Source organism: Microcaecilia unicolor, chromosome 1 (assembly GCF_901765095.1).
Source record: "Microcaecilia unicolor chromosome 1, aMicUni1.1, whole genome shotgun sequence".
In the NCBI taxonomy this organism is placed as follows: domain Eukaryota; kingdom Metazoa; phylum Chordata; class Amphibia; order Gymnophiona; family Siphonopidae; genus Microcaecilia; species Microcaecilia unicolor.
In genome coordinates, this window is record NC_044031.1 from 146,297,403 (window position 1) to 146,324,604 (window position 27,202).

The 27,202-nt window shown below is 41.3% G+C and overlaps 1 protein-coding gene across 1 annotated transcript in view; it reads right to left on the reverse strand.

Moving 5' to 3' along the window:
- The window catches only part of THSD7A (thrombospondin type 1 domain containing 7A), a 510,747-nt gene that overhangs the window by 88,582 nt on the left and 394,963 nt on the right, over window positions 1–27,202 (reverse strand). The window contains 2 exon segments of the mRNA XM_030201155.1: window positions 3,980–4,133; window positions 12,404–12,537. Coding sequence (XP_030057015.1) covers window positions 3,980–4,133; window positions 12,404–12,537 — 288 coding nt within the window.

A 27,202-nucleotide genomic window follows, 5' to 3' on the forward strand; every position in this document is an offset into this window, starting at 1 on the left:
TGGTTATTTACACCAGGTTTTCAATGGCGTAAATGTCTGCACCTAAAGGTAGGTGAGTTCCCTAGCCTTATCTGCTATTCTATAAACCACACCAAACTTTAGGCCTGGTTTATAGAGCAGCACTAAGCACTATTTTTGGATGCCCTTATTTTTTAGATGCCATTTACAGAATCTGGCCCTTAATGTGTACAGCAATGCGTATGTCTAGTAGCACTATACAAATGATTAGTAGTAGTAGTAGTAAATACGGGAATTAGCACATCCGAAGTTTGAACCTGCTGGTCTTCATTCTTAGTGCATGCTAATTCCCACATGTGAAGAGCAATTCTATAATTAAGTGCTCATGGGAAATGCACTACTTTGCATGTATAAATGTAGAGAAAAGTAGTACTTAATGTTGTAAGCGCCCTAAGCCGTATACTATAAGAGCGTGCAAAGGTGTAACTGTACAGGGGTATACATATGGGCGGGGCATGAGTGGAATGTGGGTAAGACTCCCAGTAACACATGCAGCTTACGTATATTTAGGCGGGAGCCTAAATATAAGTGGCACCAAAGCTGATTTACACAAGTATTCTATAATGTATTGGAGTACCCAGAGGCCACTATAGAACAGCCTGTCACTGAGCGGCATCTGAGTTCCTAAAAGAGATGTGGGCAACCATTATACACAGAGGGCTGCATGAATGTCAGTACTACCCCTAATGGGCCACAACATTGAATAATGTCAGAACCGGAAATGCACAGAACTCTATAGACCTTCAGTGATAAATAAATTACTATTTAACTTTAAATGATGAAAACAAACTGCCAGAGTGACTATTGTGAAAATATTTGTAAAATACATAACTTTAGCATTTGTACTCTCTAGTCTCTCCTAGAATAAAACCTACAGACATCTTGCATGCCGCAGCTTTATTAAATCATCAAACATCTCCCCATATCAAACCGTTCCCCTGAAATAACAATTCAGAATGTCACATATTACATTTATCATATGGTTACACAATATCAACATAACCTCATATACATGCCAACACTTGTTGCAATTTATTCCATCCCTCCCCAGGCAAGGCTCAAAGTAACACCAAACCTGCCAAAACCTTAGGATTCATGATGGTATCAAACATGAATCCCACCCCTTCCTCTCACTTCCAGTAGTATCTTACTCTAAAAATCCCAATGTGCCTATGCTACAGGGTATGATCCTCCCAAATATTGCTGTGATACACCCCTTCCCAGTACCCTTCTCCCATACTGGATGTCCTTAGTGCGGGAGGGTGGCTCAAAATTCATCTTCCACCCCAGGCTATCCATAAAACTGACCCTGAGCCCACCAAAACACTGACAAAATTATTCTCAGAGATTGAAGTCTGACTGTGTATTTGATTACTCTAAGCAGCCAATCAAAACATACTGTATCTCTAAGTTAAGCTCTCCAATAACTCCCTCCCCCTATCACTTAACAATCCTTTTAACTCTTGCTATACCAAAGCTATGGCTGGCTCAGTTGAGTTATGACACTTTAAGAACATAAGAACAGCCATACATCTAGTCCAGTATCTTGTTTCCAATAGTGGCAATCCAGGTCACAAGTACCTAGCAGAAAGCCAAGTAGTTGCAACATTCCATGCTACCAATCCCAGGGCAAGCAATAATTTTCCCCATGTCTATATCAATGGCAGACTATGGACTTTTCCTCTAGGAACTTGTGTAAAACTTTTTTTAAACCTTGATATGCTAAATGCTACTACTGCAACCTCCAGCAAAGAGCTTCAGAGCTTAACTATTCGTTGAGTAAAAAAATATTTTCCTCCTATTTGTTTTAAAAAGTGTTTCCATGGAACTTCATTAAGTATCCCCCAGTATTTATACTTGTACTCATTCACTTTTACTCATTCTATACCTTTCAAGATTTTGTAGACCTCAATCATATCTCCCCTCAGCCAACTCTTTTTCAAGCTGAAGAGCCCCAATCTCTTTAGCCTTTCATCATATGAGAGGAGTTCCATCCCCTTTATCATTTTGGTTGCTCTTATTTGAACATTTTCTAATTCCGCTATATCTTTTTGAGATACAGTGACCAGAACTGAACACAATTCTCAAGGTGAGGTCACACCATGGAGCGATAAAAAAAGCAATATAATATTCTCAGTTTTGTTTTCATTCCTTTCCTAAAAATTCCTAGCATCCTGTTTGCTTTCTTGGCTGCTATTACCCACTGGGCAGAAGATTTGTGTATTGTCTACACCACCACCTAGATCTTTTTCTTGGATGCTGACACCCAAGGTGAACCCTAGCATCAGGTAACTATGATTCGGATTATTCTTCCCAATATGTATCATTTTGAATTTGTCCACATTAAAATTCATCTGCCAATTGGATGCCCAGTCTTCCAATTTCCTAAGGTCTTCCTGCAATTTTTCACAGTCTGCATGTGTTTTAACAACCTTGAATAGTTTTGTGTCATCTGCAAATTTAATCACCTTGCTCGTCATTCTGATTTCCAGATCATTTATAAATATGTTAAATAGCACCGGTCCCAGTACAGATCCCTGTGGTACTTCACTATTCATCCTCCTCCACTGATAGAAATGTCTATTTAACCCTACCCTCTGCTTTCTGTCCAATAACCAATTCCACAACAGAACATTGCCTCCTATCCCATGGCTTAGCTTTTATTCAGATCACTGGTCTCCCCAGTGATCTGCATAAAAGCTGGTAGTGAGTTGCATAAAAGCTATGTAGCTTTCAATTTTTGTCGTACTTGGGGAAAACTAAAAATACTAAAAAATTAAAAACATATTGTGATTAATTAAATGGTAAGTGGAAGTTTTTTTAGCCTGCGATGGACCAAAAACAGGTTTGACAATTTACACCTGTATTTATTTATTTGCTGCATTTATATCCCACATTTTCCCCACCTAGTTGCAGGCTCAATGTGGCTTACAATATAATACAACTACAATCACATTGATGGAATAGAAAATCAGGGTAAATATAACAGATAAGGTGTACAGGAATATTATAGCAATCTGAAGCTTTTCCTTCCTATTAAATAAGATGTTTAAAACTGAGTGGTCTATTGAACTTTTGAACACAAATGCAGTGAAGCGTTTTCAACTATAGTATCTTTACATCTCTCCCCCATTGTATACATTGTGACACTCTTGAATTAACCATGAATGTGCCACTGTATTTAAAATTGCCAAAACTCAAACTCATGACGTTTTCTATGTATACATCCACTAGTCTCAGGGGCCACATAAAATTCAATGCCGAGCCGTATTCGGCTCATGGGCGGCAGGTTGTCCAACCCTGTCCTAAAAGGTGTCGTCCACTTATAGAATTGCCTCCTAACTGCTAAACACACTTTAATAAAACGGCCCCTTGTGAATGTGTTATATCTATTGCCCTTTGAAGCCCAGTTTTAGAAAGACATGGAAATGAGAATTGAAACATCCAGGTCAGAATATGCACAATTCCTTTCTCCCAGCTCTGTAAAATATATCCACGTTTCCCCATGCTGTACATGTAAACATTCATTCTTCACTGCAGTGGCCTTTGCTTTCATTGTTGGAAGTTCTACATTCCTCCATGCACCCTCCATTCTCTTAACTCAGCCTAACTTGCACTTCCTTCCATATCTGTCCTTCGCCTCATACCTCTGCCATCAGCTAAGTTGGACCCAAACTCTGGAATTCCTTTCCAATTCAGCCTCATCTGGAACCCTCTTATAAAAATTAATTACACATCTTTTTACTCTGGCCTTCCCTTTTCCCCCTAATTGCGCTCTCTCTCCTCCTCTTATTTTTTTATTTTTTTGTTCTGTAAACTACATAGAAACCAGCAATGGCCCTTGTGGTATATCTAGCTGTTGCAAATAAATAAATAAATAAATTATAATATGCCACTTTTATACTCCCCACTTGAAAACTTGCTATTACAGCTGTATCTGGTAAGGCTTAGAAATTCTTACCAAGGTGCACTTGGTCCACTGTCCCCATTCAGACATAACACAATCTTCCGGACATGGCAACTTGCACTTTCTAGCTCCATGAGGCATCTCTTCAGGATCACACAGGTAGTCTTCTACAGTATCAGAGGGACCATCAACCGTGTTCTGCATGCATCTGAAAATAAAGAAAGTCGCATGTAACAACTGCAAAGTGAAATATGTATTTAGAAAACAATATCTTAAATTAAAAACAAAAAAACAGATCATGTGGTCATCAAATTTCCATGTTTCTGAAGAACCATTTTTCTCTGCTCTATATGTTATTTTCAAGGTCATAAGAATAGCCAAATTGGGTCAGACCAATGGTCCACCTAGCCCAGTATCCTGCTTCTAACAGTACCTGGCAGAAACCCAATTAGGAGCCACATTCTGTACTACCAATCCCAGGGCAAGCAGCGACCTCCCCATGTCTAATGAAGATACAGAAAGCACACATGAGAGAGAAATACCTAGATTCACCTTGGTGCTAGTACTGCTAGATTTCTCAGCAGCTTTTGACACTGTGGATCATGATATCATGCTAGCACGACTGACAGAAACAGGTATCGATGGAACAGTACTTGCCTGGTTCAGATCCTATCTATGAGACAGGCAACAATCCATAATGTTTAGCAGCACCTCATCACCACCATGGACACTGGCCTGCAGGGTACCACAAGGATTGATACTGTCACCTATTTTGTTCAATATCTACCTCAAACCACTAGCTGAGCTGATTCGGTTACTGGACACTCAGTTCTACATCTATGCGGATGATGTGCAGCTACTCATACCCATTGAACCTGACTTGCCTACAGCCTTGAATAAACTGATTACTTGTCTAACACAACAAACTTTGCCAGAACCCAAGTAAAACCAAGCTTCTCTGGGTCTCACCCAAGTAAAACCAAGCTTCTCTGGGTCTCTAACACAAGTAGATACATACCTGACATCAAAATCCCTTTTGGGAAGTATGAACTCCCCCTTAAATCACAAGTCAGGAACCTTGGAATACAGTTAGATTCAACACTTACTCTGATGCCCCGAATCCAAGCAAGAGCTGCTTCTACTATTTGTGACTGCTACGCTGCCTCTCTCCTTACATTGAGAAGGTAAATCTTATCCCAGATATGCATGCCATGACAACATTAAGACTGGATTACTGCAATGTACTATACAATGGTCTGACTACAAAGGGTTTGCGTCAGCTCCAGTTGATTCAGAATGCAGCAGCAAGATTCATAGAAAGTTGCAAGTGACATGACCACATCACACCATTTTTGCAAAATCTTCATTGGCTACCAGTACAATACAGGGCTAAATTTAAAACTCTATGTCTGATTTTCAAGGCCCTTAAAGAAAATGGTCCTGAGTACCTGAAGAATAGGATGATCCTCTACACACCACCAAGGACACTAAGGTCCTCTCGAGGACTATCACTAACCACACCATCTCCAAAAGACATTACATGATGTAATACCCGCAAGTGAGCCTTCTCCGGAGTAGCCCCCACACTCCGGAATGCACTGCCTGAAAGGCTCTGCTTAACACAAGACTATCTCTACTTCAGAAAGCAGGTGAAAGCTTGGCTCTTCAACCAGGCCTTTAATGGAAGAAATAACTAACTTGTTAGTCTCACTCACACAAACAAGGAGCGACACGGACTGCACATACTGCAGCAGGACATGTTTATTCACTCCTACCCCAGTTGAGATAATATTTAACCACCTCTGTGACCTCATGTGCAACTTTCTTTAAATTAGTCACCTTACCTTCTAACTCTTCTTACTGTCTTACCTATCTATACAGTATGTTCCATCTTGCTTTACCCTTCACTATCAATTAAAATGTTCTATTACGTATTGTGTTGACATTGTAAGTAGTATGCTATACCATACTCTGTATTGTTATTTGAATATTTTTCCTGCTGTAATTGCCTATTGCTCATGTTTGATCTATTCTTACTGTACACCACCTTGAGTGAATTCCTTCAAAAAGGCGGTAAATAAATCCTAATAAATAAAATTAGTCCACGTTGTAGGTGATACTGATCTGATGCTTTCAAAAGCATTGAAGAGACTCAGTTGCAGGGTCATGACTCCTCAAATGTAAACATTGATTTTAGTCCACATATTAGCAGCTGTACCAGAGCCGGTGATGGGAGGCGGGACTGGTGGTTGGGAGGCGGGAAATACTGCTGGGCAGACTTATATGGTCTGTGCCCTGAAAAGGACAGGTACAAATTCAAGGTAAGGTATACACATATGAGTTTGTCTTGGGCAGACTGGATGGACCATGCAGGTCTTTTTCTGCCGTCATCTACTATGTTACTATGTAGTCACCTAATGTAACTGAACATTAGCAGGAGGAGTAAGTGCACAAATTTACTCTGCAGAACAATCTTTTTTTCTGGCTCATTGAAAGAGGTAAATATATTAAATTTTACTTTGGTGTGCAACTAAAACAAAACAAAACAAGCTATAAGTCTTTTATGATCTATACTCTATACATTCATTTCCAAGCATATAAAAGAGCAGTTAAAATACTGCTGAACAATATTAGCTGTTTTCCAGCTGTAAATTCTACATCCTTGCAAGTCTTAAGCAACTTCATTTCATGATTCTGTTTTAAAAATAATCTTGTCAGACTTGTATAAAATAGATTAAAGAGGCTATTTATTAGTTGACTGCACATAAGCCTATGTTGGGTACATTCTTTTGGAAATTTGCCAATATGTAGTTTTTCCATAAACAGGATTTCTGGGACTAATTGGCAACAGAAACGGATATTCAAAAAGACGCCAAAGGCTGTTCACATTAAGCTATATTTATCTTGACCAATTACAAAACCTCTGGGCTATATCTTGACAAGGAATAAAGTCTTTTCATGGAATGGAAAAAGAAGAGGGAAGGAGAGGTTCACTTCTCCAAAGTGTGAAGTTCGGATAATTTCCAAAGCTTTTCTGCAGGAAAACTAGTGCCACCATGGAAACCAGACTGTGGAGTACCACAAGGATCACCACTATCACCGATCCTTTTCAACCTCATGATGACCCCACTAGCCAAGGCCTTATCCACCCAAGGCTTTAACCCATTTATCTATGCTGATGACGTTACATTATACATCCCCTACAAACATGATCTGGCAGAAATCACCAATGAAATCAAGCTGAGCTTAAACATCATAAATTCATGGGCAAATGCATTCCATTTAAAACTCAATACAGAAAAATCACACTGTCTCATCATATCATCCCAATACACTACACACAAACCCACAAACATTAACACCCCAGGATACACCCTCCCTATCAAGATGGAATATTATTGGGGTAGGCTAGGTATTGATGACATATGTTGGCGCTGATGCACAGCAGTTGATGAACAAGACACAGAAGGTTAGATGTACAGTGCATCAATAGCCTTTGGGCTGGCAGATTTTGTATTATAACTGCACTTGAAGGCACACCACTTCAATAACCATAGACTTGTAGGTTTCTCATATAAATTAACTGCACCAGAATGTACACAGCTTCAATAGCCTTCCAGATAGTATAGAAGAAAAACTACTAACTACACCTGAATGTACACCACTTCAATGGCCTTCAGGCCTGCATCAGTCTAATATACTAACTGCACTTGAATGCACATGTTTAAATAACCTCAGGCTACCAGATTTCCCTATATAATAAGTGCACTTGCAGATGCACAGCTTCACTGCTTCAATGGCAGTCGGTCTAACAGGTTTCTTATAAACTACCACAACTAAATGTACAGCATTTCAATAGCCTGCGGACATACAGGTTTCTTATAAAATAACTGCGCCTAAATGTACACAGCATCAACAGACTGCAGTCCTGCAGGTTTCTTATATACCACCTCTACCAAAGTGTTCACCACTTCAATAGACTTTGGGCCTCTAGGTTCCCTACATTCCACATGCAACTAAATGAACAACATGTCAATGGCTTTCGAGCACGCCGGGTTTGATACATCACCGGCACCTGAATGTACGCCATGTCACTAGGCTTCAGCGTGTATGTTTTCTATAACACCTGAACCTGCCTTCGGGCTTCTGAGTCTTTTATATACTACCTGAAGCTGAATGTATGCATCTTCAATAGTTCAGGCTTGCTGGTTGGTCTTAGGTCTTGCGGGTTTCTTATATGCCACACGCACATGAAGGTGCACTGCTTCATAGCCTTCGGCTGGCAAGTTTTTTTCATATACTATCTGCAAAGGTATGTAAACTGCTGCAATAGCCTTTGGGCTTTCAGGTTCCATATATATATATATATATATATATATATATATATATATATATATATATACTACCGGTTAATTGATACAGTTTCAATCCTGCAGGATGGTAGTTCTTTCCTATATATATATTCCATCCAGCAGATGAATGTGCACAGCTTCACTGTCCTTTGCGCTTGTAGGCTTCTCATAGGCCCCATGCATGGGAAGGCACATCTTCATAGCCTTCGGTCTGCAAGGTTTCTTATATACTACTTGCACCTGACTGTATACTGCGTTAATAACCTCTGGGCTTGCGGGTTGCCTAGACCACTCACACCTTAATATATACTCCTTCAAACAGCCTTTTGGCTTACAGTTTTTTCTTATATACTAGCTACACCTGGATGCTACTGCACCTCGACACACACTACTCCAATAGCCCGCAGATTACAGGTTTGTCATACTCTACCTACACTGGAATGTACAGTACGGCAATAGTCTAGAGGTTTTGAGGCATTTTCCTATATACTAATCAGCACTTAAACGTACACTACTTTAATATCCGTTGGCAGGCAGTTTCCATGTCTACCTGCATCAGGGTCTACACAGGATCTACACTGCTTCACTGGTGGGGGGGGGGGGGGGGGGGGGGGGGGGTACGCTGCTGGTAGGGCCTTTGGGCCTGCATATTTCTGATATTCTTACTGCACTGGTATGTTTGTGATTTTTATAGTCTTTGGCTTGCCTTCAGGATCAGGTTTCTTATTTATTGTAAGACACTTTGGGCTTGCAGATTGCGTCCATAATAAATGCACCTGTTCACAGCTTTAATAGCCTTCAGGCCTGCAACTTTTATAATGTACGAAACTTCAATAGCATTCAGCTTGCAGGTCTCATATATACCAGCTGAACTTTGCAGTTTTATGATATGCCACCTAGCATATGAAGGTACACTACTGCAATACCATTCAGATGGCATTTTTCTTATGTATCATAAACACCTGACTGTACATGGCAGTATCTCACATACTTGCAGGTGAATTCCGACAATTCCTACATATCGTATGTGGAATTCACAGGCCATACTATTCCAGCTACAAGTCATTTCAGGTTCTTCCTAGCAGTTTTGGCTGCCACATACTAGGGCTATAACAACTGCAAGGACTACTGTCATTGCAATTACTTAGCTGTGGGGCACTTTCTATTATTGAACATTTTCTGCAGAGGAGGCGTGTTGAGGGTGGAGAGTGGGCATTTCTGTGCTAATCAGCACAGCTACATTATCACATACAAACTGATTAGTGCAGGATTTGCAAGTGACCCTTACCGTTTATAAAACAGGTGTCAGTAAATGCTCATATGCTAATTTTTTTTTTTTTAAGGGCTGTGCGATAATGGAAACATTAGTGCCTGGTCATTAATTTAAAAACATTGAAAATTGGCATACTGATGTTGTAAAAATGGCCTTAAGGAAAAACCTGCATAAAGGCGCACTAAGATCAGTTCCTACCGCAACTTGTAAAATGACCTCTAAATGACCTTTTATAAAATATCCACAGGCACACAAGTAAGCACTTTGAACTGATGGCACACACTTTGCTGTTGGGCATGTACAGGGCTGGAGTTTATTAGGGTATGGGCAAGGCACACAATTATACATATAGGGGTAAATTCTATAAGTTGCGCCTAAAAGTCAGCACCAAAAATGAAATGCACTTAGCGTGATTCTATACAGAGTATGCTCTTTATAGAATCATGTTTAGCACTAATCTGAGTCTAACTGTACATAGCTTTAATTAGGCCTGCTATAAGCAGGCTGAAATACTGACGACTAAGTTAGGTGCACTTAGGCTTGGTTCTGTATCAGCGTGTATAAGACCCGGGAATGCACCAGGAAAGCCCCCAAATTGTCACATGCAATAATATTTAGGCGCATTCCATTCTAGAATCAGATATGTGCGTAAATCCTAATTATTACCAATTAGCAGCACTAATTGGCCTGTTGTTCAATTAAGTTGTGTGCACAATTTACCATGTTGTCAAATTAGCATGCATAATTTTAGGCATCATATATAGAATTTGGGGGATAGAATATAAAATAATATAATATAATATATGCAGATATTTGAACAATATTGTCATGAATAATTATGCCTGTTATAGGGCTGAGGCAAATGTCTTCACCAGTCACATATTAATATTTTAAAACAAGTAGAAACCCACTTGTCTTTAAAAAATAGGCTTCACATAGGTATGCTAAGAGGTGTTTTAACTAGGTAGCCCCTTATAAAATTACCTACAAATTGTCTGGGGTAATTTTCAAAGCAGTAGTACATGTGCACTTTAATTGTGAAAATTTGCCATAGCCCGCGCAAATAAAAGTATGCACTTACTTTTCATGCATGAATTGTTATGAAATTACCCATGTGTCTCTTCTTTACTCTTAAGAGATCAAGCAAAAGTCAAAATAACACATTGTTATTAATATGAATTGTAATATATGGTTATATATGGTTGAGGGGATGTAATTAAACCTTGGAAATCATTGACAAGAGAATGTGGTAAAAACAGTTAGCTTAGCAGGGTTTTAAAAAAGGTTTGGACACATTCCTACAATAAAAGTCCATAAGCCACTATTAAAATAGTTTTAGGAAAATCCATATCTTATTCCTGAGATAAGAATCATAAAATCTGTTTTTCGTCTTCTGAGATCTTGCCAGGTACTTGAGACCTGGATTGGCCACTGTTGGAAAAATGATACTGGGCTTGATGGACCTTTGGTCTGAACCAGTATGGAAATGCTTATGTTCTTATTTTTAACACTAGCTTCAAAAGTTAGACGATTTAACCTTTTGGAAATATACCCCAAGGCCTCCATACTTTTGAGAAACAGAGCACAATTCAATAAACTGTCATGCTAAGGCCATTTTTATTGCATCCGTGGAAAAGGACTATATTCTTTTTTTATCAGAATATAGCTGTGTGCCAGTGTTCTCTGACTTTATGTCCAATAGTCAGAAGCCCTAACCACTTAAGTAGGACTTCCTCATGGATCGTCCCAAGCTTTAATGGATAACTTAAACATTATAATTAGGACTTCTGCTGAAGTCTTACTAAATGGTTAAATTTATCTGGATAGCAATTGAATCACACCAGTATCCAGATAACTTTTTGACATGCCCCCAGACTATAGGAGCTAGCTCTATGGATGCTGTATGTGCTTGAGCACCCCCCAACAATGAGCAAATTGTTTCACTGTGTCTAGCAAGGGGTAATTTCCATTGAATTTAGCACCCCCCCTAATTTATTTATTTCATAATAAAACATATTCTTTGTCTCAGAGTTCCTCAGTCCTGTCAGCCATGTTAAACAATACTGATATCAACCAGCGGTAAATTTTGACTCATAACACCAAGGGTCTAATGAGACATTTCCCATCTGGAAAATAATTATGTCAGTGCTATTAAGAAGCTCACACTCATATACAGTGGCGTTCCTAGGCTGGCTGACACCTGGGGCGGATCGCCGATGCCCCCCGGGTGCATTTTTACCTGCTGGGGAAAGGGGGTGCCGCGCGCCTGTCAGCTCCGAGTCCGCTCGTTCCCTGCTGCTCCCTCTGCCCCGGAACAGGAAGTAACCTGTTCCTTGCAGAGGGAGCAGCAGGGAGGGAACGAGCGGACTTGGCCAACAGGTGCGCGGCACCTCCCCCCCCAGCGGTGTGCACCCGGGGCCGACCGCCCCCACTGCCCCCCTTGGTACGCCACTGCTCATATATGCTTAGTTATTTTTAAAGAACCAAAGGCACATCATTTCTTCAAAAAGTACAAATGACTGGAACATTTGATAAGTTTTATTTTCCTCTGCTTTTACCTTCTTGTCATGTGTTGTTTGATAAGAAAAGTGTGCATTTTCTCCCATCTATTCCATGTTTTGCCTGTGTGAAGCCCATACTTTGACATACACTGAAAACTCAATGATTTATGTCAGTCCATACAAAAACAGTTTGAATGAACCCACTGGTCGAAGGTATGATAAATGTATGCATTTCAGAACAGCTGGGAACTGGAATAAGTGTGTATTTGCATAATGTGTGCGACATTAAGCCAACAAAAATATGTAACTGTGTTTGGAAATCTGAGTTTTGTGTAACTTAAAAAGTACCAACCTCACTTTTCTGGTTTGTACCCCTTCTCCACAATTTTCTTTCAGGTCCACATTAGTCACTTTGCAAACACTCCATGGTTCTGTAATCCATATATACTGACTGCAGTCACTGTGACACGGGACCACTTCATAAACCTGAAGTACATCAGAATGTAAGAATATTTAAGGACGTGCATGAATTTACAACAGGAAAAAATATATATTCCTGCACAGTAGCTGAATTCAAATGTGAAAATCCTCACAAAAATTAGACCTATATGCCAAAGTAATAAAAATTAATAACTCCAGACTGTATTTAAAATGATCTATTCATACATACATTCAGTTGATCACATTTCTATCTATGTTCTAATGCACACCACTCTAACCTTTTTGGGAGGGGTAGTACAGTGGCACCTCTGTGTCCACAGGAATTAACAATCTGGAGGCTCTGCTCCTAAATTAAACCCAGCTTGCAATATGAAATAATGGAGGCCAAACTTGCTTGACAGTCACTGGGAAGGAACAGTCTCTGCTCCAAACTAGAGGAAATTATAAAAGGGCTTTGATTGATGGAGACTGTGATGTGGAACCTGTTCATCAAGTCACCTAGGGAGCAGAAGGGGTAACTACATGGGCAGCAGTACTGCGTCTAATGTGACTTATTCTGTCACTCGTTCATGCACAAGTTGGTTGCATGCTGAACTAAGGGAGGAGGACACAGACCAAGGACATCTGTGAGAAGCAAAAATGTAACAGATATACCAAGGGAAGAGGTAATCTTCTATCCATCTGTTGTGAAAAGAGAGGAGAGGAGAATAGACTCAGAGAGGGTAATATTCAGTAGTATGCGGCTAATAAGTAGCTTCCAGCCATGAGCTAACTTAACCTTAGATATTCAATACCAGGGCATATGTGGTGACAGCTTCTGTTAAATACCTACTGTGGCCCTTAACCTAATCAATATATTCAGCATCACTATCTGTACAGGTAGCAGCACTGAATGTCTGTGTAATGCAATCAACATGTTGGCACTATTCATTTACTTTAGGCTGCTCCTCAGCAGACCTGAACTCAACACAGAAAGTATTTCTGCTAAATGGATAATTTTGAGCCTGACCTCACCCACCCCAAACCTGGCCCCCTTCTTATAAGCAGTTTGGGGTGGGTCAGTCAAATATTTGGCCCAGTAATATCTATGTAAATTTTGAAAATATATAGATTGTAAAGTTATACATTTACCAGCCATCAGGAAACATAAATGTAATCCCCCATTGTAATGGGGATTACTGAATTGATGAGAACCCCTCCCTAGAGTCACTGGAGGGAGGGAAATGAGCCTTCATGGGAAAGTGCTGAGGGAAATGTTTCTGGTTATTGAATGACAGTAGGGATGGAGTTTAGAGTCAATAAAAATTAACACTGTGGATAGCACAAAGTCTTTGGTTGCCTCTACCCCTGCCAGGACCCTTGTGGAGAGGAGGTGTCCTGGATGGGTTCAAGAAACTAAGACAGAGCTAGTAGAGGTTTCTGCCAGTACAAGCATTAACTGAGGACTCTGGGAAACAGGGGAACCCAGCTTGGGAACAAAAACAGGAAAGAGCCTGTTTGGAGCTCATGGTAGTAGCCTGGAGATGTACACCTTTAGGGAGAGAGCGGACAGACAGGGAGGTCTTATCCACAATGGAGATCGCTTGCTGGAGGCACAGCTTTAGGTTGTTCACCTAAAAGGGTAATGGATAGGAGGAACTGTAAATATGTACATACTATAGGATTTACAAAAATAGACTAGAGAATTTACACTATATCCCTAAGTTTTGGCTTCTGACTCATTTGTACAAGATACCTAGTTGGATTAAATTGATTTGTTCAATTCTGAAAGGATGGTTTCGCCTCCAGAATATAACAGTCTGGACAAAATGTCTGTTACAAAAAGTTTGAGTAAAGGTCCTATTTGTGTTTCATAAAATCCTGGACTGGAGTCTTTCTTTGTGTGAGGGTGAAGTTCATTTATTCCAACAAAGAAAAGTGAATAAAGAGTAAACATCTGGCTTAACACCGGCCCCAGCCTGCACCTAGCTCAGTGAGTAAGAAACTTAAAACTTTGTATTGCGGCTCTGGTCTCAGAGTGCCGACCCATGAACAGCTAGCTGGTGCCCAGACTGTGTGTGGTGAGCCTAGGGTTGCATAAAATTGTTTTGAATATTGGCCTATATCTATCTATCTATCTATCTATCTATCTATCTATCTATCTATCTATCTATCTATCTATCTATCTATCTTTATTGGATACAATTTTGAAACCTGTCAGTTGTTAAGCTTCGACCCTGGCTACTGTCCTTTCACAACATACATTCATAATAAAATTATTTAAAAAAATTAAAAAACAAGTCCTGAAGATAGATTACATTTACTCACCTCAGGAATAATCAGTAATAGTTTGGGAATTCTGGCTGCAAACGTTTATGGAGTTTTCTTAAGAAATTTACATATCATTGCAGAAATAACTTTGAAGTGAGATGTGATTGTTTTGAGGTATTAAGTAGGCGAGAAAAATAAAATAGTAACCAGGACACTGACTTGGGGACTTAGGAGCCCTTTTACTAAGCTGTGCTAAAAGGTGGCCTGCGCTATGACTAGGACGTGGGTTTCCCTGCATGCTGAGGCCAGTTATAGCACAGCTATAAGGTGGCTGATCTTTTATTTTCTGTATTAATGGCACACTAAAATTTCCCCATTAGCGTGTGGCCATTAACGTGGGAGCCCTTACCACCAAATTACTAGGTGGTAAGGGTCCCTGCGCTAACCATGCGCTAATCAGTTGGAATTTGTCAATGTAGCTGTGCTAACTGTTTAGTGCTGGGCATGTCTACTCTCTGCCCCCCAGCACATGGGAAACATGCACAGATGCCAAAACTGCTGCGGGACACTTAAGTGCGCCCCATGGTAGTGCATTTTCCCACAAGGTAAGCCTGTGTTAGTGCTTACTGCTGTGTAGTAAAAGGACCCCAAATCAATACCTCAGCCAAGACAATCTTACCCCCTACAAAATCATCAATATTTAAATTCACTACAGAAACTCTGTAGGAGTTTGCATCAAGAAAGCCCAATCCTTTCCGACCCAGAAGGAGGTGAGTAGGTGAGTGAACATCTCTCATTTTAAAAGGATTACTTTTGTATGTCTTTAAGGCAATTTAATTATAGATGCATATGAAAGATGCCTGAGTGGGCAGTAGCTTAGGCTGATGCCTTGGTTAGCCCTAATTTCATGAGTTTCAGACTTGTTATGATTCAACCACTGTTGGGTCTCCCTCCAAGAACTTTGGCATTTAACATCCATATTGACATAACAGACTCTCTGGGAAAATAAACTACCAGTAGAAAGATTTCTGCTGGCAATATTATTTAATTTGCTCCTTTCTCTTCCCAGCCAACAAAGCATTAGGAGATGAAGGCAAGTATGTTTATGTTTATTATTATGTTTGATACACTGCCATTTCTAAACAAAGGTCAAAGCTGTTTACAAAATTAAAGTCTAAAATAAAAGGCTAACTGTTGCTGATTTCATTGGGTTTTAACTTTTTGGGACTGCAATAGTGTTCTCCTGATGAAAGCTTTTATGCTGAAACACTGCCTATGCTGAGGACACCTTGTTTTACCTTGGAAGAATAAACTGGTTTTGTTTTATCCATCCTGATATTTAGTCTTCTTCCATATTTACATTTTCCTGTGGAAGCCCTTGGTTTTCCTGGTTTTTTTGAGCCCATTTAGCATTGCAGATTTGCTGCTTTTCCCAGTGAATCTGAGAATTCAACTAGAGTTGCTATGAAATTGTAATAAATTGAATTTGGCTGATCCATCACTATATGACATCTAGTTAAATTTCTTCATGAAGTGAGGGATTTATTTATTAAAGTATGTTACATGTACATTAGCACATTGTCTTGTAATGCACTTCTAGTACCCTGGTATTTATTGAACAATGATAATTGAATGCCATAGTTTAATTAATACTGAGTTTCTGTATAAAATATATGTGTACATCAAAACATCACCCCCCCCCTGCTTATGCATGGTCCACATAAACAGTGGGTTATATCTTTTAGTGTGTCTAGTTTTTACACATGTATAACCAGGTACAATTTGATGAACTTTTTCCTGCTTGGAAAACTCCGCCCCCCCCAAAAGAGCCCAGAAGTAATAATAAACTCACTAAGGGCCTCTTTTACTAAACCGAGCTAGTGATTCCCTGTGTGGCAAATGAGAAGAAGTCCAGAGGAATAAAACTGGCTTCCTCTCAGCTGCCGCGTAGGAATCGCTAATGCGGTTTGGTACAAGAGGCCCTAAATCCAGTGTTGTATAGTAACGAAGTAAAAGTAACGTGCTACAATACTTAAGTAAACATTTCATTACTTTTACTTGTTACTGAGTACAAGACAAGCATGAGCACTTTTACTTGCAACGAAGTATTATCTGAGCCAGTTTTAAGTACTTTTACCTCATTACATGCTGCTTTGTTACAAGTTAAAGGCTGAAGTACTAAATTTTCCTCCCCTCTCCTCCTTTTCATATGGTTGGCATCTTCTCTCCCGGTTTCCCCTATGGGGTTCTTAAAATATGCCTTCAGTCTCCAGCAGCTCACTCCATGTGTCTTGCAATAGCATTACTCTCTCTCCCCTCATACAGTCCTTAAAACTTGCCTTCCCTTCCATTACTGTCAGCCAAAGCCGTTAACACAGACAATCTCTGGTGACCTACGAGGTTGGAGCAGTGAAGACAGGTAAACCTCGAGCGGACTACAGGGCCTTCTCTCTGCTGCATCCTACCTCCTCCGCATGGGTGGGACGTGGCAGAGAGAAGGCGCTATAACTTGCCACTGCTGGGACCTCGCAGCCTGCCTGAGGTTGTCTGCATCAACCGCTGCGGCTCCATCCTTACCCTGCTGGAGAGAAGAGACTGCCTATCTTGATCTTCAGTTTTTCAATACTGCACCTAACTGTAGGCATCTGCAATTAGGTCTGCTATAAACAGGTCTAAACACTGGAAGCAAAGTTAAATGCACCTAAGGTGATTCTGTATCAACACGCATAAAATCTGGGAATGCCCCCTAACCATGCCCCCATATTGTTATGCATGATAGAGTTTAGGCACAATCCATTATAGAATCGTTTATGTGCCTAAATCTTAATTATTGCCAATTAGTGCTGATAATTGATTGTTATCACCCAGTTAGCACTGATTAGCTTGTTGTTCAATTAAGTTCTGCACACTCTTTATAGAACCACACTAGGCGTGTCTTTAATTGGCACCAATTTTTCAGAAGCAATATATACAATTTGGACCAAAGCAAATAAGACAGGAAAAGGAAGTAGATTTTACATTCTGTTGCTTCGGTTAAGCTTACCTGAGCCTGGTCCATATGTAATCCATGACACAGAGCCAACATGCAAAGATAAAGGAAAAAAAAACATTTAGTTGTAGAACAAAATACAAGCTTTAAGATGTTATACATTAATTGTTCAATGGGTAGGCTAACAAAATAAGCATACTTTAGAAATGTGTGCCCCACTGAAAATGTCCAACAATGAATCCAAAAGCTCATGCATAATTTATAATTATTATCTTTCTATAAAATCCAGAGATGAGGTAAGTAAATTCATTCTTGTATTAGAATACACAGCGGCGTAGCCATGGGTGGGAGCAGCAACAAACAGCAGAGGTGGTCCAGAGAAGGAGAAGACAATCATTGATTTGCCACATGCAATTGTATTTTGCAAAGACCCAACTTGGTCAAGTTTCAACACTATGCCTTCATCAGGGTCTAAAAACATATATAAAATACAAACATGAATAAAATGATAAAGATAATCTTCTAACAATAAATAATGCAAAATAGATATATCAAATAAAGATCATCACCAATAATTTACCAGCAAATTCTTTAATGTAGAAAAAGGACAACTGGCACATGGTCAGAACAAATGAAACATCTATTTTTGCAGACAGGAGTTAAAACAAATACAAAGCACTACATAATAACATTAAATACCTGACATGGGCATTATCAGTGATTTATGTATTAATTTATATTGTTTTTACGTAGATCCCTGACTCAGGTCCTATGCACCTAAACATGGCCCGTGTCAGGTCCATGAATTAAAGATTTGTCCCTTTTTTTTAAGGTTCTTGGTGCTCTTATTTTAGTCAACATGTATAGTGGGAGCAACCATTTTGTAAACATACATGTAGATAAAAATGAATGACATGAACCCAGCAGTTTCCATGTGGAAGTGGCAATTTCACAGCTTCCATGTACAAATGTTTTAGGTTCTTGATATACCACCTTTCTGTGGTACAATCAAAGCATGATGGCACTGCCCCATTTTACAGATCTATACATGTAAGTGCCACCAAATGAAGTAGTAAGGCTGCAGTTTTGATTTGGTGTCATTTAGGATGTGGAATTAAACAATGGGGTATAAGGAGCAGGGCCGGTCTTAGCAAGGGCGGGGCCCTATGCAGACCAAGTTGGTGGGGCCCCATCCTAGTCCCGCCCTAGCCCTGCCCCATCCTAGCCCCGCCCCACCCTAGCTCCACCCCACTGGTAAGATTATTCAGTTTTTAGAAGATGTTTATTTATGAAATTTCAAATAAACACAAATGAAGCTAAACTTGAACTGAATAATTTCTGTGGAGGGGGGGTTTCATGATAAGTCCACTACAATTAGTAGTTCCAATTCTCATAACAAAGGAGAATAAAGGAAAAATATTAAGAAAAGATTTAGTACTTTCAAATTCCCCTATTATTCTGTAACCCATCAAACCAGAGAGGCAACACAGAGATCCCCAACCCCAAGTAGCCAAAAAAGATATAAGTGCATAGGTTCCCATTTAAAAAAAAACCCCACAACACATTTACAGTATCAAATGTTTCCATAAATCAGCTATATCAGAGATAGACTTTTAATTAAATTTAGATATTAGATATGTATCATATGACAAAGAATAAAGTGGTTGCTCAAAGCATATACTAACCACAATCGCTCAACTGCAAAATACTATGCACAAATATGTGCAAAAACACACTCATAACCTTACCAAACCATAACAGAACTAATTCCAAGGAAAGGACGAGCTACAACCTTATGCATGGAAAGGCAGCACTGTAATTACACCAGGCTCTAAAACACCAGTACACAACCTAGTGAAAAAAAACAAAAAGGGCTGCAAATACTACACACTAGCAGAATACTGCACCTTGATCACACATGAAAAATACATCACAACAGACACGAAGGCAAAATACTGAACTGTGGAAAGTTACCTCAAGAAGTCAGACTCAGCAAGCAGCAATACTAGAAAAATTGAAACTTACATGCAAAATATCACAGATGCACATTTCCAAAAGCTGACATATTCCAATTAATAAATTCTGAATAAAATACTTTTCTCTACCTTTGTTGTCTGATCATTTAGTTTTTCTATTCGCTTTGGTCCCAGTGTCTTCTGTTTTATGCGGTGTCTTCTTTCCATTTGATATTTTTTCTCTCAACACATCCCCATCCTCCTGTGTCCTTATGTGTCCTGTCTACCATCTGTAGCCCTGTCTCTATCCTTTCTCCAGTTTCAGCATCTGCCTTCAAAGTGTTCCGATTCAGCCCTTAAATTCAGCAATTTCCCCTCCATCCATATCCAGCATTTCTCCTCATTCCCTCCATCCATGTGCATCTACTTTCCTCCCCTCCCCTACATCCATGTCCAGCATTTCTCCTCTTTCCCTTCCCCTCTATCCATGTGCATCTCCCTCGTCTTTCCTTCCCTCCATTCCTGCCCAACATTTCTCCTCTCTTCCCTGCCCTCCACTCCATCTATGTCCAGATTTCTCCTCTCTTCCCTCCCCTCCATCCATGTGCATCTCCTTCCAGTCTTCTCTCCCCTCCATCCGCCCATGTCCAGCAACCCTCCTCTCCCCCCTGCCCTCCCCTTCATCCACCCATGTCCAGCAACCCTCCTCTCCCCCTGCCCTCCCCTTCATCTACCCATGATGTCCAGCAGCCCTCCCCTTCATCCATCCATGTCCAGCAACCCTCCTCTCCCCCTGCCCTCCCCTTCATCCACCCATGATGTCCAGCAACCCTCTCCTCCCCTCATGTCCAGCAACCCTCCCCTCCCCCCTGCCCGCCCCACCATCCATCCATACCCAGCGACTCTCTTCTCCCCTGCCCCCCCTCCTCCAGCCATCCATACCCAGCTCTTGGGCAGCTTTCTCCCCCTCTGGGTCCTGTCTCTTCCGCCCGCTCTCACCCATCCTCATGGTTGCTCGTTTTTATGTTTAAATCTTTTTATTGACTAAAAGATCAAAATACACAAAACAGATAACTTCAACATGAACATTGTTCAAGTACAAGAAAACGTCCAGCATGCCCACCGTCAACAATGGATTTTTTTTTTTACCCCCCAACCACCCCAGCCCAATTCCCCCAGTTATGTTGCACTGCTTTGTATTGAACAACAACAAAACACCAAACTTCCCTCACCAGTAGATCATTCCTAATACATGTGATTACTGTCCTCGCCCCTTGCCTCCTCATCCCTCCTGCCCACCTGCCCTCACTTCACCTTCCCCTTACCAGTCCTTATAGATTCACCAGTGGTGCCTCCCCAAACCTACACAGATCCAACCCCTGCCCTCCTTTACATGTCCACTCTAGGAAATGATGCATTCAATTGGTACTTAATTATTTAGGATTCTCTTTCTTGCTGTGGGCTGTAACGTGCCCAAGAATCTCCCCCCATGTCTGCCTCCAACGCCCTCCCCCCATGGAATTAAAGTATCTGAACTCACACCTCTCCAGGAGACTCCAGTTTCATCAACTCCATCATTTTCTGACTTACAGAAGGACCCCCTGTCCTGTCCCTCCGACTCCGATACCGATTCACATAGCCTGCCTTCTGACAGCGTCGGAACCTCTCCCTCAGACGCGTCCCGCCTCCTCTAATGCAATTTCCTGTCTTGCGCAGAGGTGGGACGCGTCTGAGGGAGAGGCCCCGCCCCGACGCTGCCAGAAGGCAGGCTGTGTGAATCGCCGGCGTGTCGGACTCGGAGGGAGAATGCCGCCTCGGGGCTTTAAAATCGAGCGACGCCGCCGTGGATGAGCGCGAGCGGGGGAAGGTACAAGACTCGGGCGGGAAGAGAGGAGGCAGAGGCAGACTTGAGGCGCGCCGCGCGGGGCCCCCTTAAGCGCGAGGCCCTATGCGGCCGCCTCGGTCGCCTCTGCCTAAGACCGGCCCTGATAAGGAGAATGACTCCCTTAATCCCTCATGTAAAACCCTGGCCAAAAGGAACACTTTTTACAAATCTGTATGTGGCTTTGAACTAGTATAAATCCTAATGGGAATACGTTTTCACATATGCAAATATTCTCTTTGGTGCCTTTTTACTAAGCTGCAGTAAAAGGGGCCCTGCGCTACCAGTGGCGGCTGTTTTTGCCATTTGCTGAGGCTATTTTTACCACAGCAGGTAAAAATGTTGGAAAAAGAAATGGCCATGTGGTAAAATTGCACTTACCATGTGGCCATGTGGACAGGAGCACTTACTGCCACCCACTAACCCGGTAGTAACTGCCTGATTACCACCGGGTAACCCTCTGCAGAAATAGTTTTCAAATATTACTGCTACCACCAGAAATGCCACATGCTGGGGGTGGCTCTACCACTAGCGCCTAAATTGGTCTGGTGGTAGTTCCAGATTGCCACGTGGTAAGCCTGTGGTGAGCTTACCGCCGCTTAGTAAAAAGGCCCCTTTGTGAAATGGAAAATACATTTTTGCCATCACCCAAGCCCCACTCAAACCACACCGCCACCACGATCCCTTGAAATCTTTGAATGAGGCGGATCTCCACATGTAGATAAGGATTTCTAAAATTGGTCTTTACATATGTACTGTATTAATTCAACTGCATAGATAGAATGTATCTCCACAAAATGAAAATGTGACAAATATCCAACAATGTGACTGTTGAACACATTTAATTAGAGCTCCTAGACGTGTCACGTCAAACAGAGCTAAAGCGGGTCATAAACGGACCCTCTGTTCATCATCGGCCAAAAACCTCATGGACTATGTGCAAACTATCAAGTCCTTTCAACACTGTCCCAAGTGATGACCAAAATGACTTTAACGCACTCATCCAACCAACAGATAAACACTGTGGATATATAAATGACGTTTTAAAGGATACTTAACTTTCAAACTCGGCACTCAATTCACTGCTGCACTTCACTGTATAATTCCCTCGCCCTTGGGATTAGTATTAATGGGTTACATCAAGTCTCAAAGTGATTAGGGAACAGAGTTTATTATCCCTTTAAGTTTTCAGCTTAAGCCTGATTGGTTGACAATGTAGGCATCTGTTTAAAAACCAGTCGCCATTTTAGCTTTGATAATTTCAAACAGGATAGAGACAGACACAGTAAAAGGTATGCGTGAATATGAGCCAGATTACGGGTCCACTAACTTTCTTTACTCTCTGTAAGGTGTACTAAGACTATGCTTTTTACTTAATTGCAGGGTATTTCAATAGACTATGAGTCCTGCTCCTTATGAAGCATCGGCTAAACAGGGGCTCACTGTAGGGCGTACCCACTAGTCCTAGTCCCAGTCTTATATGAGATAAGTGCCTTTTGGGCTCATTTTCGAAAGAGAAGGACGTCCATCTTTCGACATAAATCGGAAGATGGACATCCTTCTCACAGGGTCGTCCAAATCGGTATAATCGAAAGCTGATTTTGGACATCCCCAACTGCTTTCCGTCGCAGAGATGGCCAAAGTTCAAGGGGGTGTATCAGAGGCATAGTGAAGGCGGGACATGGACATGCCTAACACTAGGACATCTTTGACCCATAATCGAAAGAAACAAGGATGTCCCTGACGAACACTTGGACGAATTTACCTAGTCGCATTTTTCATACGACCAAGGCACAAAAAGGTGCCTGAAATGACCAGATGACCACCGTAGAGAATCAGGGATGACCTCCCCTTACTCCCCCAGTGGTCACTAACCCCCTCCCACTCTCAAAAAACATCTGTAAAAATATTGATTGCCAGCCTCTATGCCAGCCTCAGATGTCATACTCAGGTCCATCACAGCAGTATGCAGGTACCTGGAGCAGTTTTAGTGGGTGTAGTGCACTTCAGGCAGGCAGACCCAGGCCCATCCCCCTACCTGTTACGTTTGTGGAGGCAACAGCGAGCCCTCCAAAACCCACCATAAAAACCCACTATACCCACATCTAGGTGCCCCCCTTCACCCATAAGGGCTATGATAATGGTGTACAGTTGTGGGAAGTAGGTTTTGGAGGGCTCAGCACACAAGGTAAGGGAGCTATGTACCTGGGAGCAATTTATGAAGTCCATTGCAGTGCCCCCTAGGGTGCCCGGTTGGTGTCCTGGCATGTCAGGGGTACCAGTACAGTACAAATGCTGGCTCCTCCCACGACCAAATGGCTTGCATTTGGTCGTTTCAGAGATGGATGTCCTTGGTTTCCATTATTGCCGAAAATCAGAAACGACAAAGTCTAGGGACAACCATCTCTAAGGACGACCAAATTTCAGGATTTGGGCATCCCTGACCGTATTATAGAAACAAAAGATGGACGTCCATCTTGTTTTGATAATACGGGTTTCCCTGTCCCTGGATGGGGACGTTTTGCGAGGACGTCCAAATTAAAACGAGGATGTCCCTTTCAATTATGCCCCTCCACGTGTCCCTAATTAAAGTTTAAGATAAAAAAAAAATAATATATATATATTTTTAAAAAGTGGCAAGGGACATATGGTGAGGTTTTTCTGACTCAGGACGATGCTTGCCAGCAGTTTACATCAGAAAAAACTAATTCTTAAAAGTAAACGCTGAGCAGTTAGATATCCACTGCTAAAAGAGAGTTGGTGGTTATCGAGCATCTAAAGTCTTTTCCTCCCCATTTTATTAATGGTATACAGAGAGAGAGAAATATTTGCAAGTTGTGGATATTGGTCTTTACATATGTGTGCCATCTAAACTTGTAAATGCTGCTATTTATACTTGGAGATGCTTTTAAAATAGAAGCCTTTGTTCTTATATGCTTGAAATATCCAGATATGTTAACACTGAGTATGTGATTTGGCAAGCATAGGGTTAAAAGATAACTTCAAGCTATGCTGCATATAGGGCCCTGTTTACTAAGCAGCGCTAAGGGGTGTCTCTAGTGTTTAGCATGTGCTAATTTTAGGTGCACGTTAAAAACACTAGCGAGTCTTAGTAAACAGGGCCTATAAATTTCCGTGTGGCCAAGAATGTAAGCATTAGAACACACAAATGCAATATGTATGCATTGCTTGTGTACAGAAGCAAGAATGGATGTAAACATGAACTCAGATAAGAAGGGAAGATAATCAAACATATAAACGGCGAGTGACCGTACTCACTCGCAAATGCGCAGTAGAGACTTCCCTCTCTGCCCCGCCCCCGCTTCAATACGTGATGATGGGGGCGGGACTGAGAGGGAAGTCTCTACTGGTATGCTGCAGACGTTGGAACCGCTCCCCCCCCCCGGCTAGTATATGGTAGATAGTAGTGTTAGGCTAATTTTATATAGAGTTATGTAAGATACATAGAGGGGCATAATCGAACAAAAACGTCTATCTCCATGGGCGTTTATCTCCAAGAACGGGTCCGTGAAGGGGCGGACCGAACCGTATTTGGGAAAAAATAGACATCCATGTTTTATTCGACAATTTGTGAGCTGGGCGTTTTTGTTTTTCAGCGATAATGGAAAATGAAAGTGCCCAGCTCAAAAACGAATAAATCCAAGGCATTTGTTCGTGGGAGGGGCCAGGAGTCGTAGTGCAATGGTCCCCCTCACATGCCAGGACACCAACCAGGCACCCTAGGGGGCACTTTTACAAAAAAAAAAAAAAAAAAGGTAAAAGAGCTCCCAGGTGCATAGCACCTTTCCCTTGTGTGTTGAGCCCCCCAAATCCCCCTCAAAACCCACCACCCACAAGTCTACACCATTACTATAGCCCTAAGGGGTGAAGGGGGGCACCTACATGTGGGTACAGTGGGTTTAGGGGGCAGTGTGGAGGGCTCCCATTTACCAGCACAAGTGTAACAGGGGGGGGGATGGGCCTGGGTCTACCTGCCTGACGTCCACTGCACCCCCTAATAACTGCTCCAGTGACCTGCATACTGCTGCCAGGGAGGTGGGTATGACATTTGAGGGTGAACATAAAAAGTTGTGAAATGGCATATTTTTGTGGTGGGAGGGGGTTAGTGACCACTGGGGGAGTCAGGGGAGGTCATCCCCGACTCCCTCCAGTGGTCATCTGGTCATTTAGGGCACTTTTTGGGGCCCTATTCGTGGAAAAACAGGGTCCAGGAAAAGTGCCCTAAATTCTCGCTAAAAACGCATATTTTTTTCCATTATCGGCGAAAGGCGCCCATCTCTGATCGGCCGATAACCACGCCCCAGTTCCGCCTTCACCACGCCTATGACATGCCCCCATCAACTTTGTCCGCATCCGTGACGGAGTGCAGTTGAAAACGTCCAAATTCGGCTTTCGATTATACCGCTTTATTCGTTTTTGTGAGATAAATGTCTATCTCCCGATTTGGGTCGCAATATAGGCGTTTTTCTTTTTCAATTATAAGCTGGATAGTAGGTTTGGAAATGAAGTTTTAAAACAGTAATGCATATATTTTATTTGAAGTATTAATAATCTCTTTCAAAGCAGATTATAAAATTACATACATACAAACATCACAAAATTATAAAAATAAGACAAAAAACATAAAACACTGTCATCATCCTAATTAAAACCTAATCACGGTCAACCTTCTACCTTATAAATTCATAGTGAGGCTTGTTTTTTGCCTCTATCAACTTAGTACAGCAGCTTATGATGCCTCAAAATCCTGATTAAATAAGAGTCACTTCAATTTCGTCCTGAACTTTGCCAAAGACTTTATCAGTCTTAACTCCTTAGGAAGAAGATTGCATTTGGAAGGTCTGCTATGGAGAAAACTTGATTACAGTCTCTACAAAAATAGGAGAGAAAACAGTGCTGTTTCTTGGAAAGTAACCTTGCCCATAAGATATTACAGTAAATGAATTTTAGGATCTATTTATGAAGAGTACCAAGATGCCTTCATGGGAGATCATGCCCATCTGTTAGACTAGCATTTGACTTCATATCCGAGGCACACTGGGGGAAGGCAGGAGCATGTGCTTTGTCATGGTTTAAAAATGCACTGAATTAGTTACCTTTGCTGAGATTCACACTGGTTGGCTAAGTTACAGAATTACAAGAAAGCTACCTCTACAGGACCTTTCAATCCTGGTCACTGCATCTCAAAAAAGATATAGTGGAATTAGAAAAGGTACAGAGAAGGGTGACAAAAATGATAAAGGGGATGGGACGACTTCCCTATGAGGAAAGGCTGAAGCGTCTAGGGCTCTTCAGCTTGGAGAAAAGACAGCTGAGGGGAGATATGATAGCAGTCTATAAAATAATGAGAGGTGTTGAACGGGTAAGCATGAATCGTTTGTTTACTCTTTCCAAAAATACTAGGACTAGGGGCATGCAATTAGGCTACAAAGTAGTAAATTTAATACGAATTAGAGAAAATGTTTCTTCACTGAATGTGTAATTAAACTCTGGAATTCGTTGCCAAAGAATGTGGTAAAGGCGGTTAGCTTAACGGGGTTTAAAAAAAGTTTGGCTGGCTTCCTAAAGGAAAAGTACATAGACCATTATTAAACTGACTTGGAGAAAATCCAC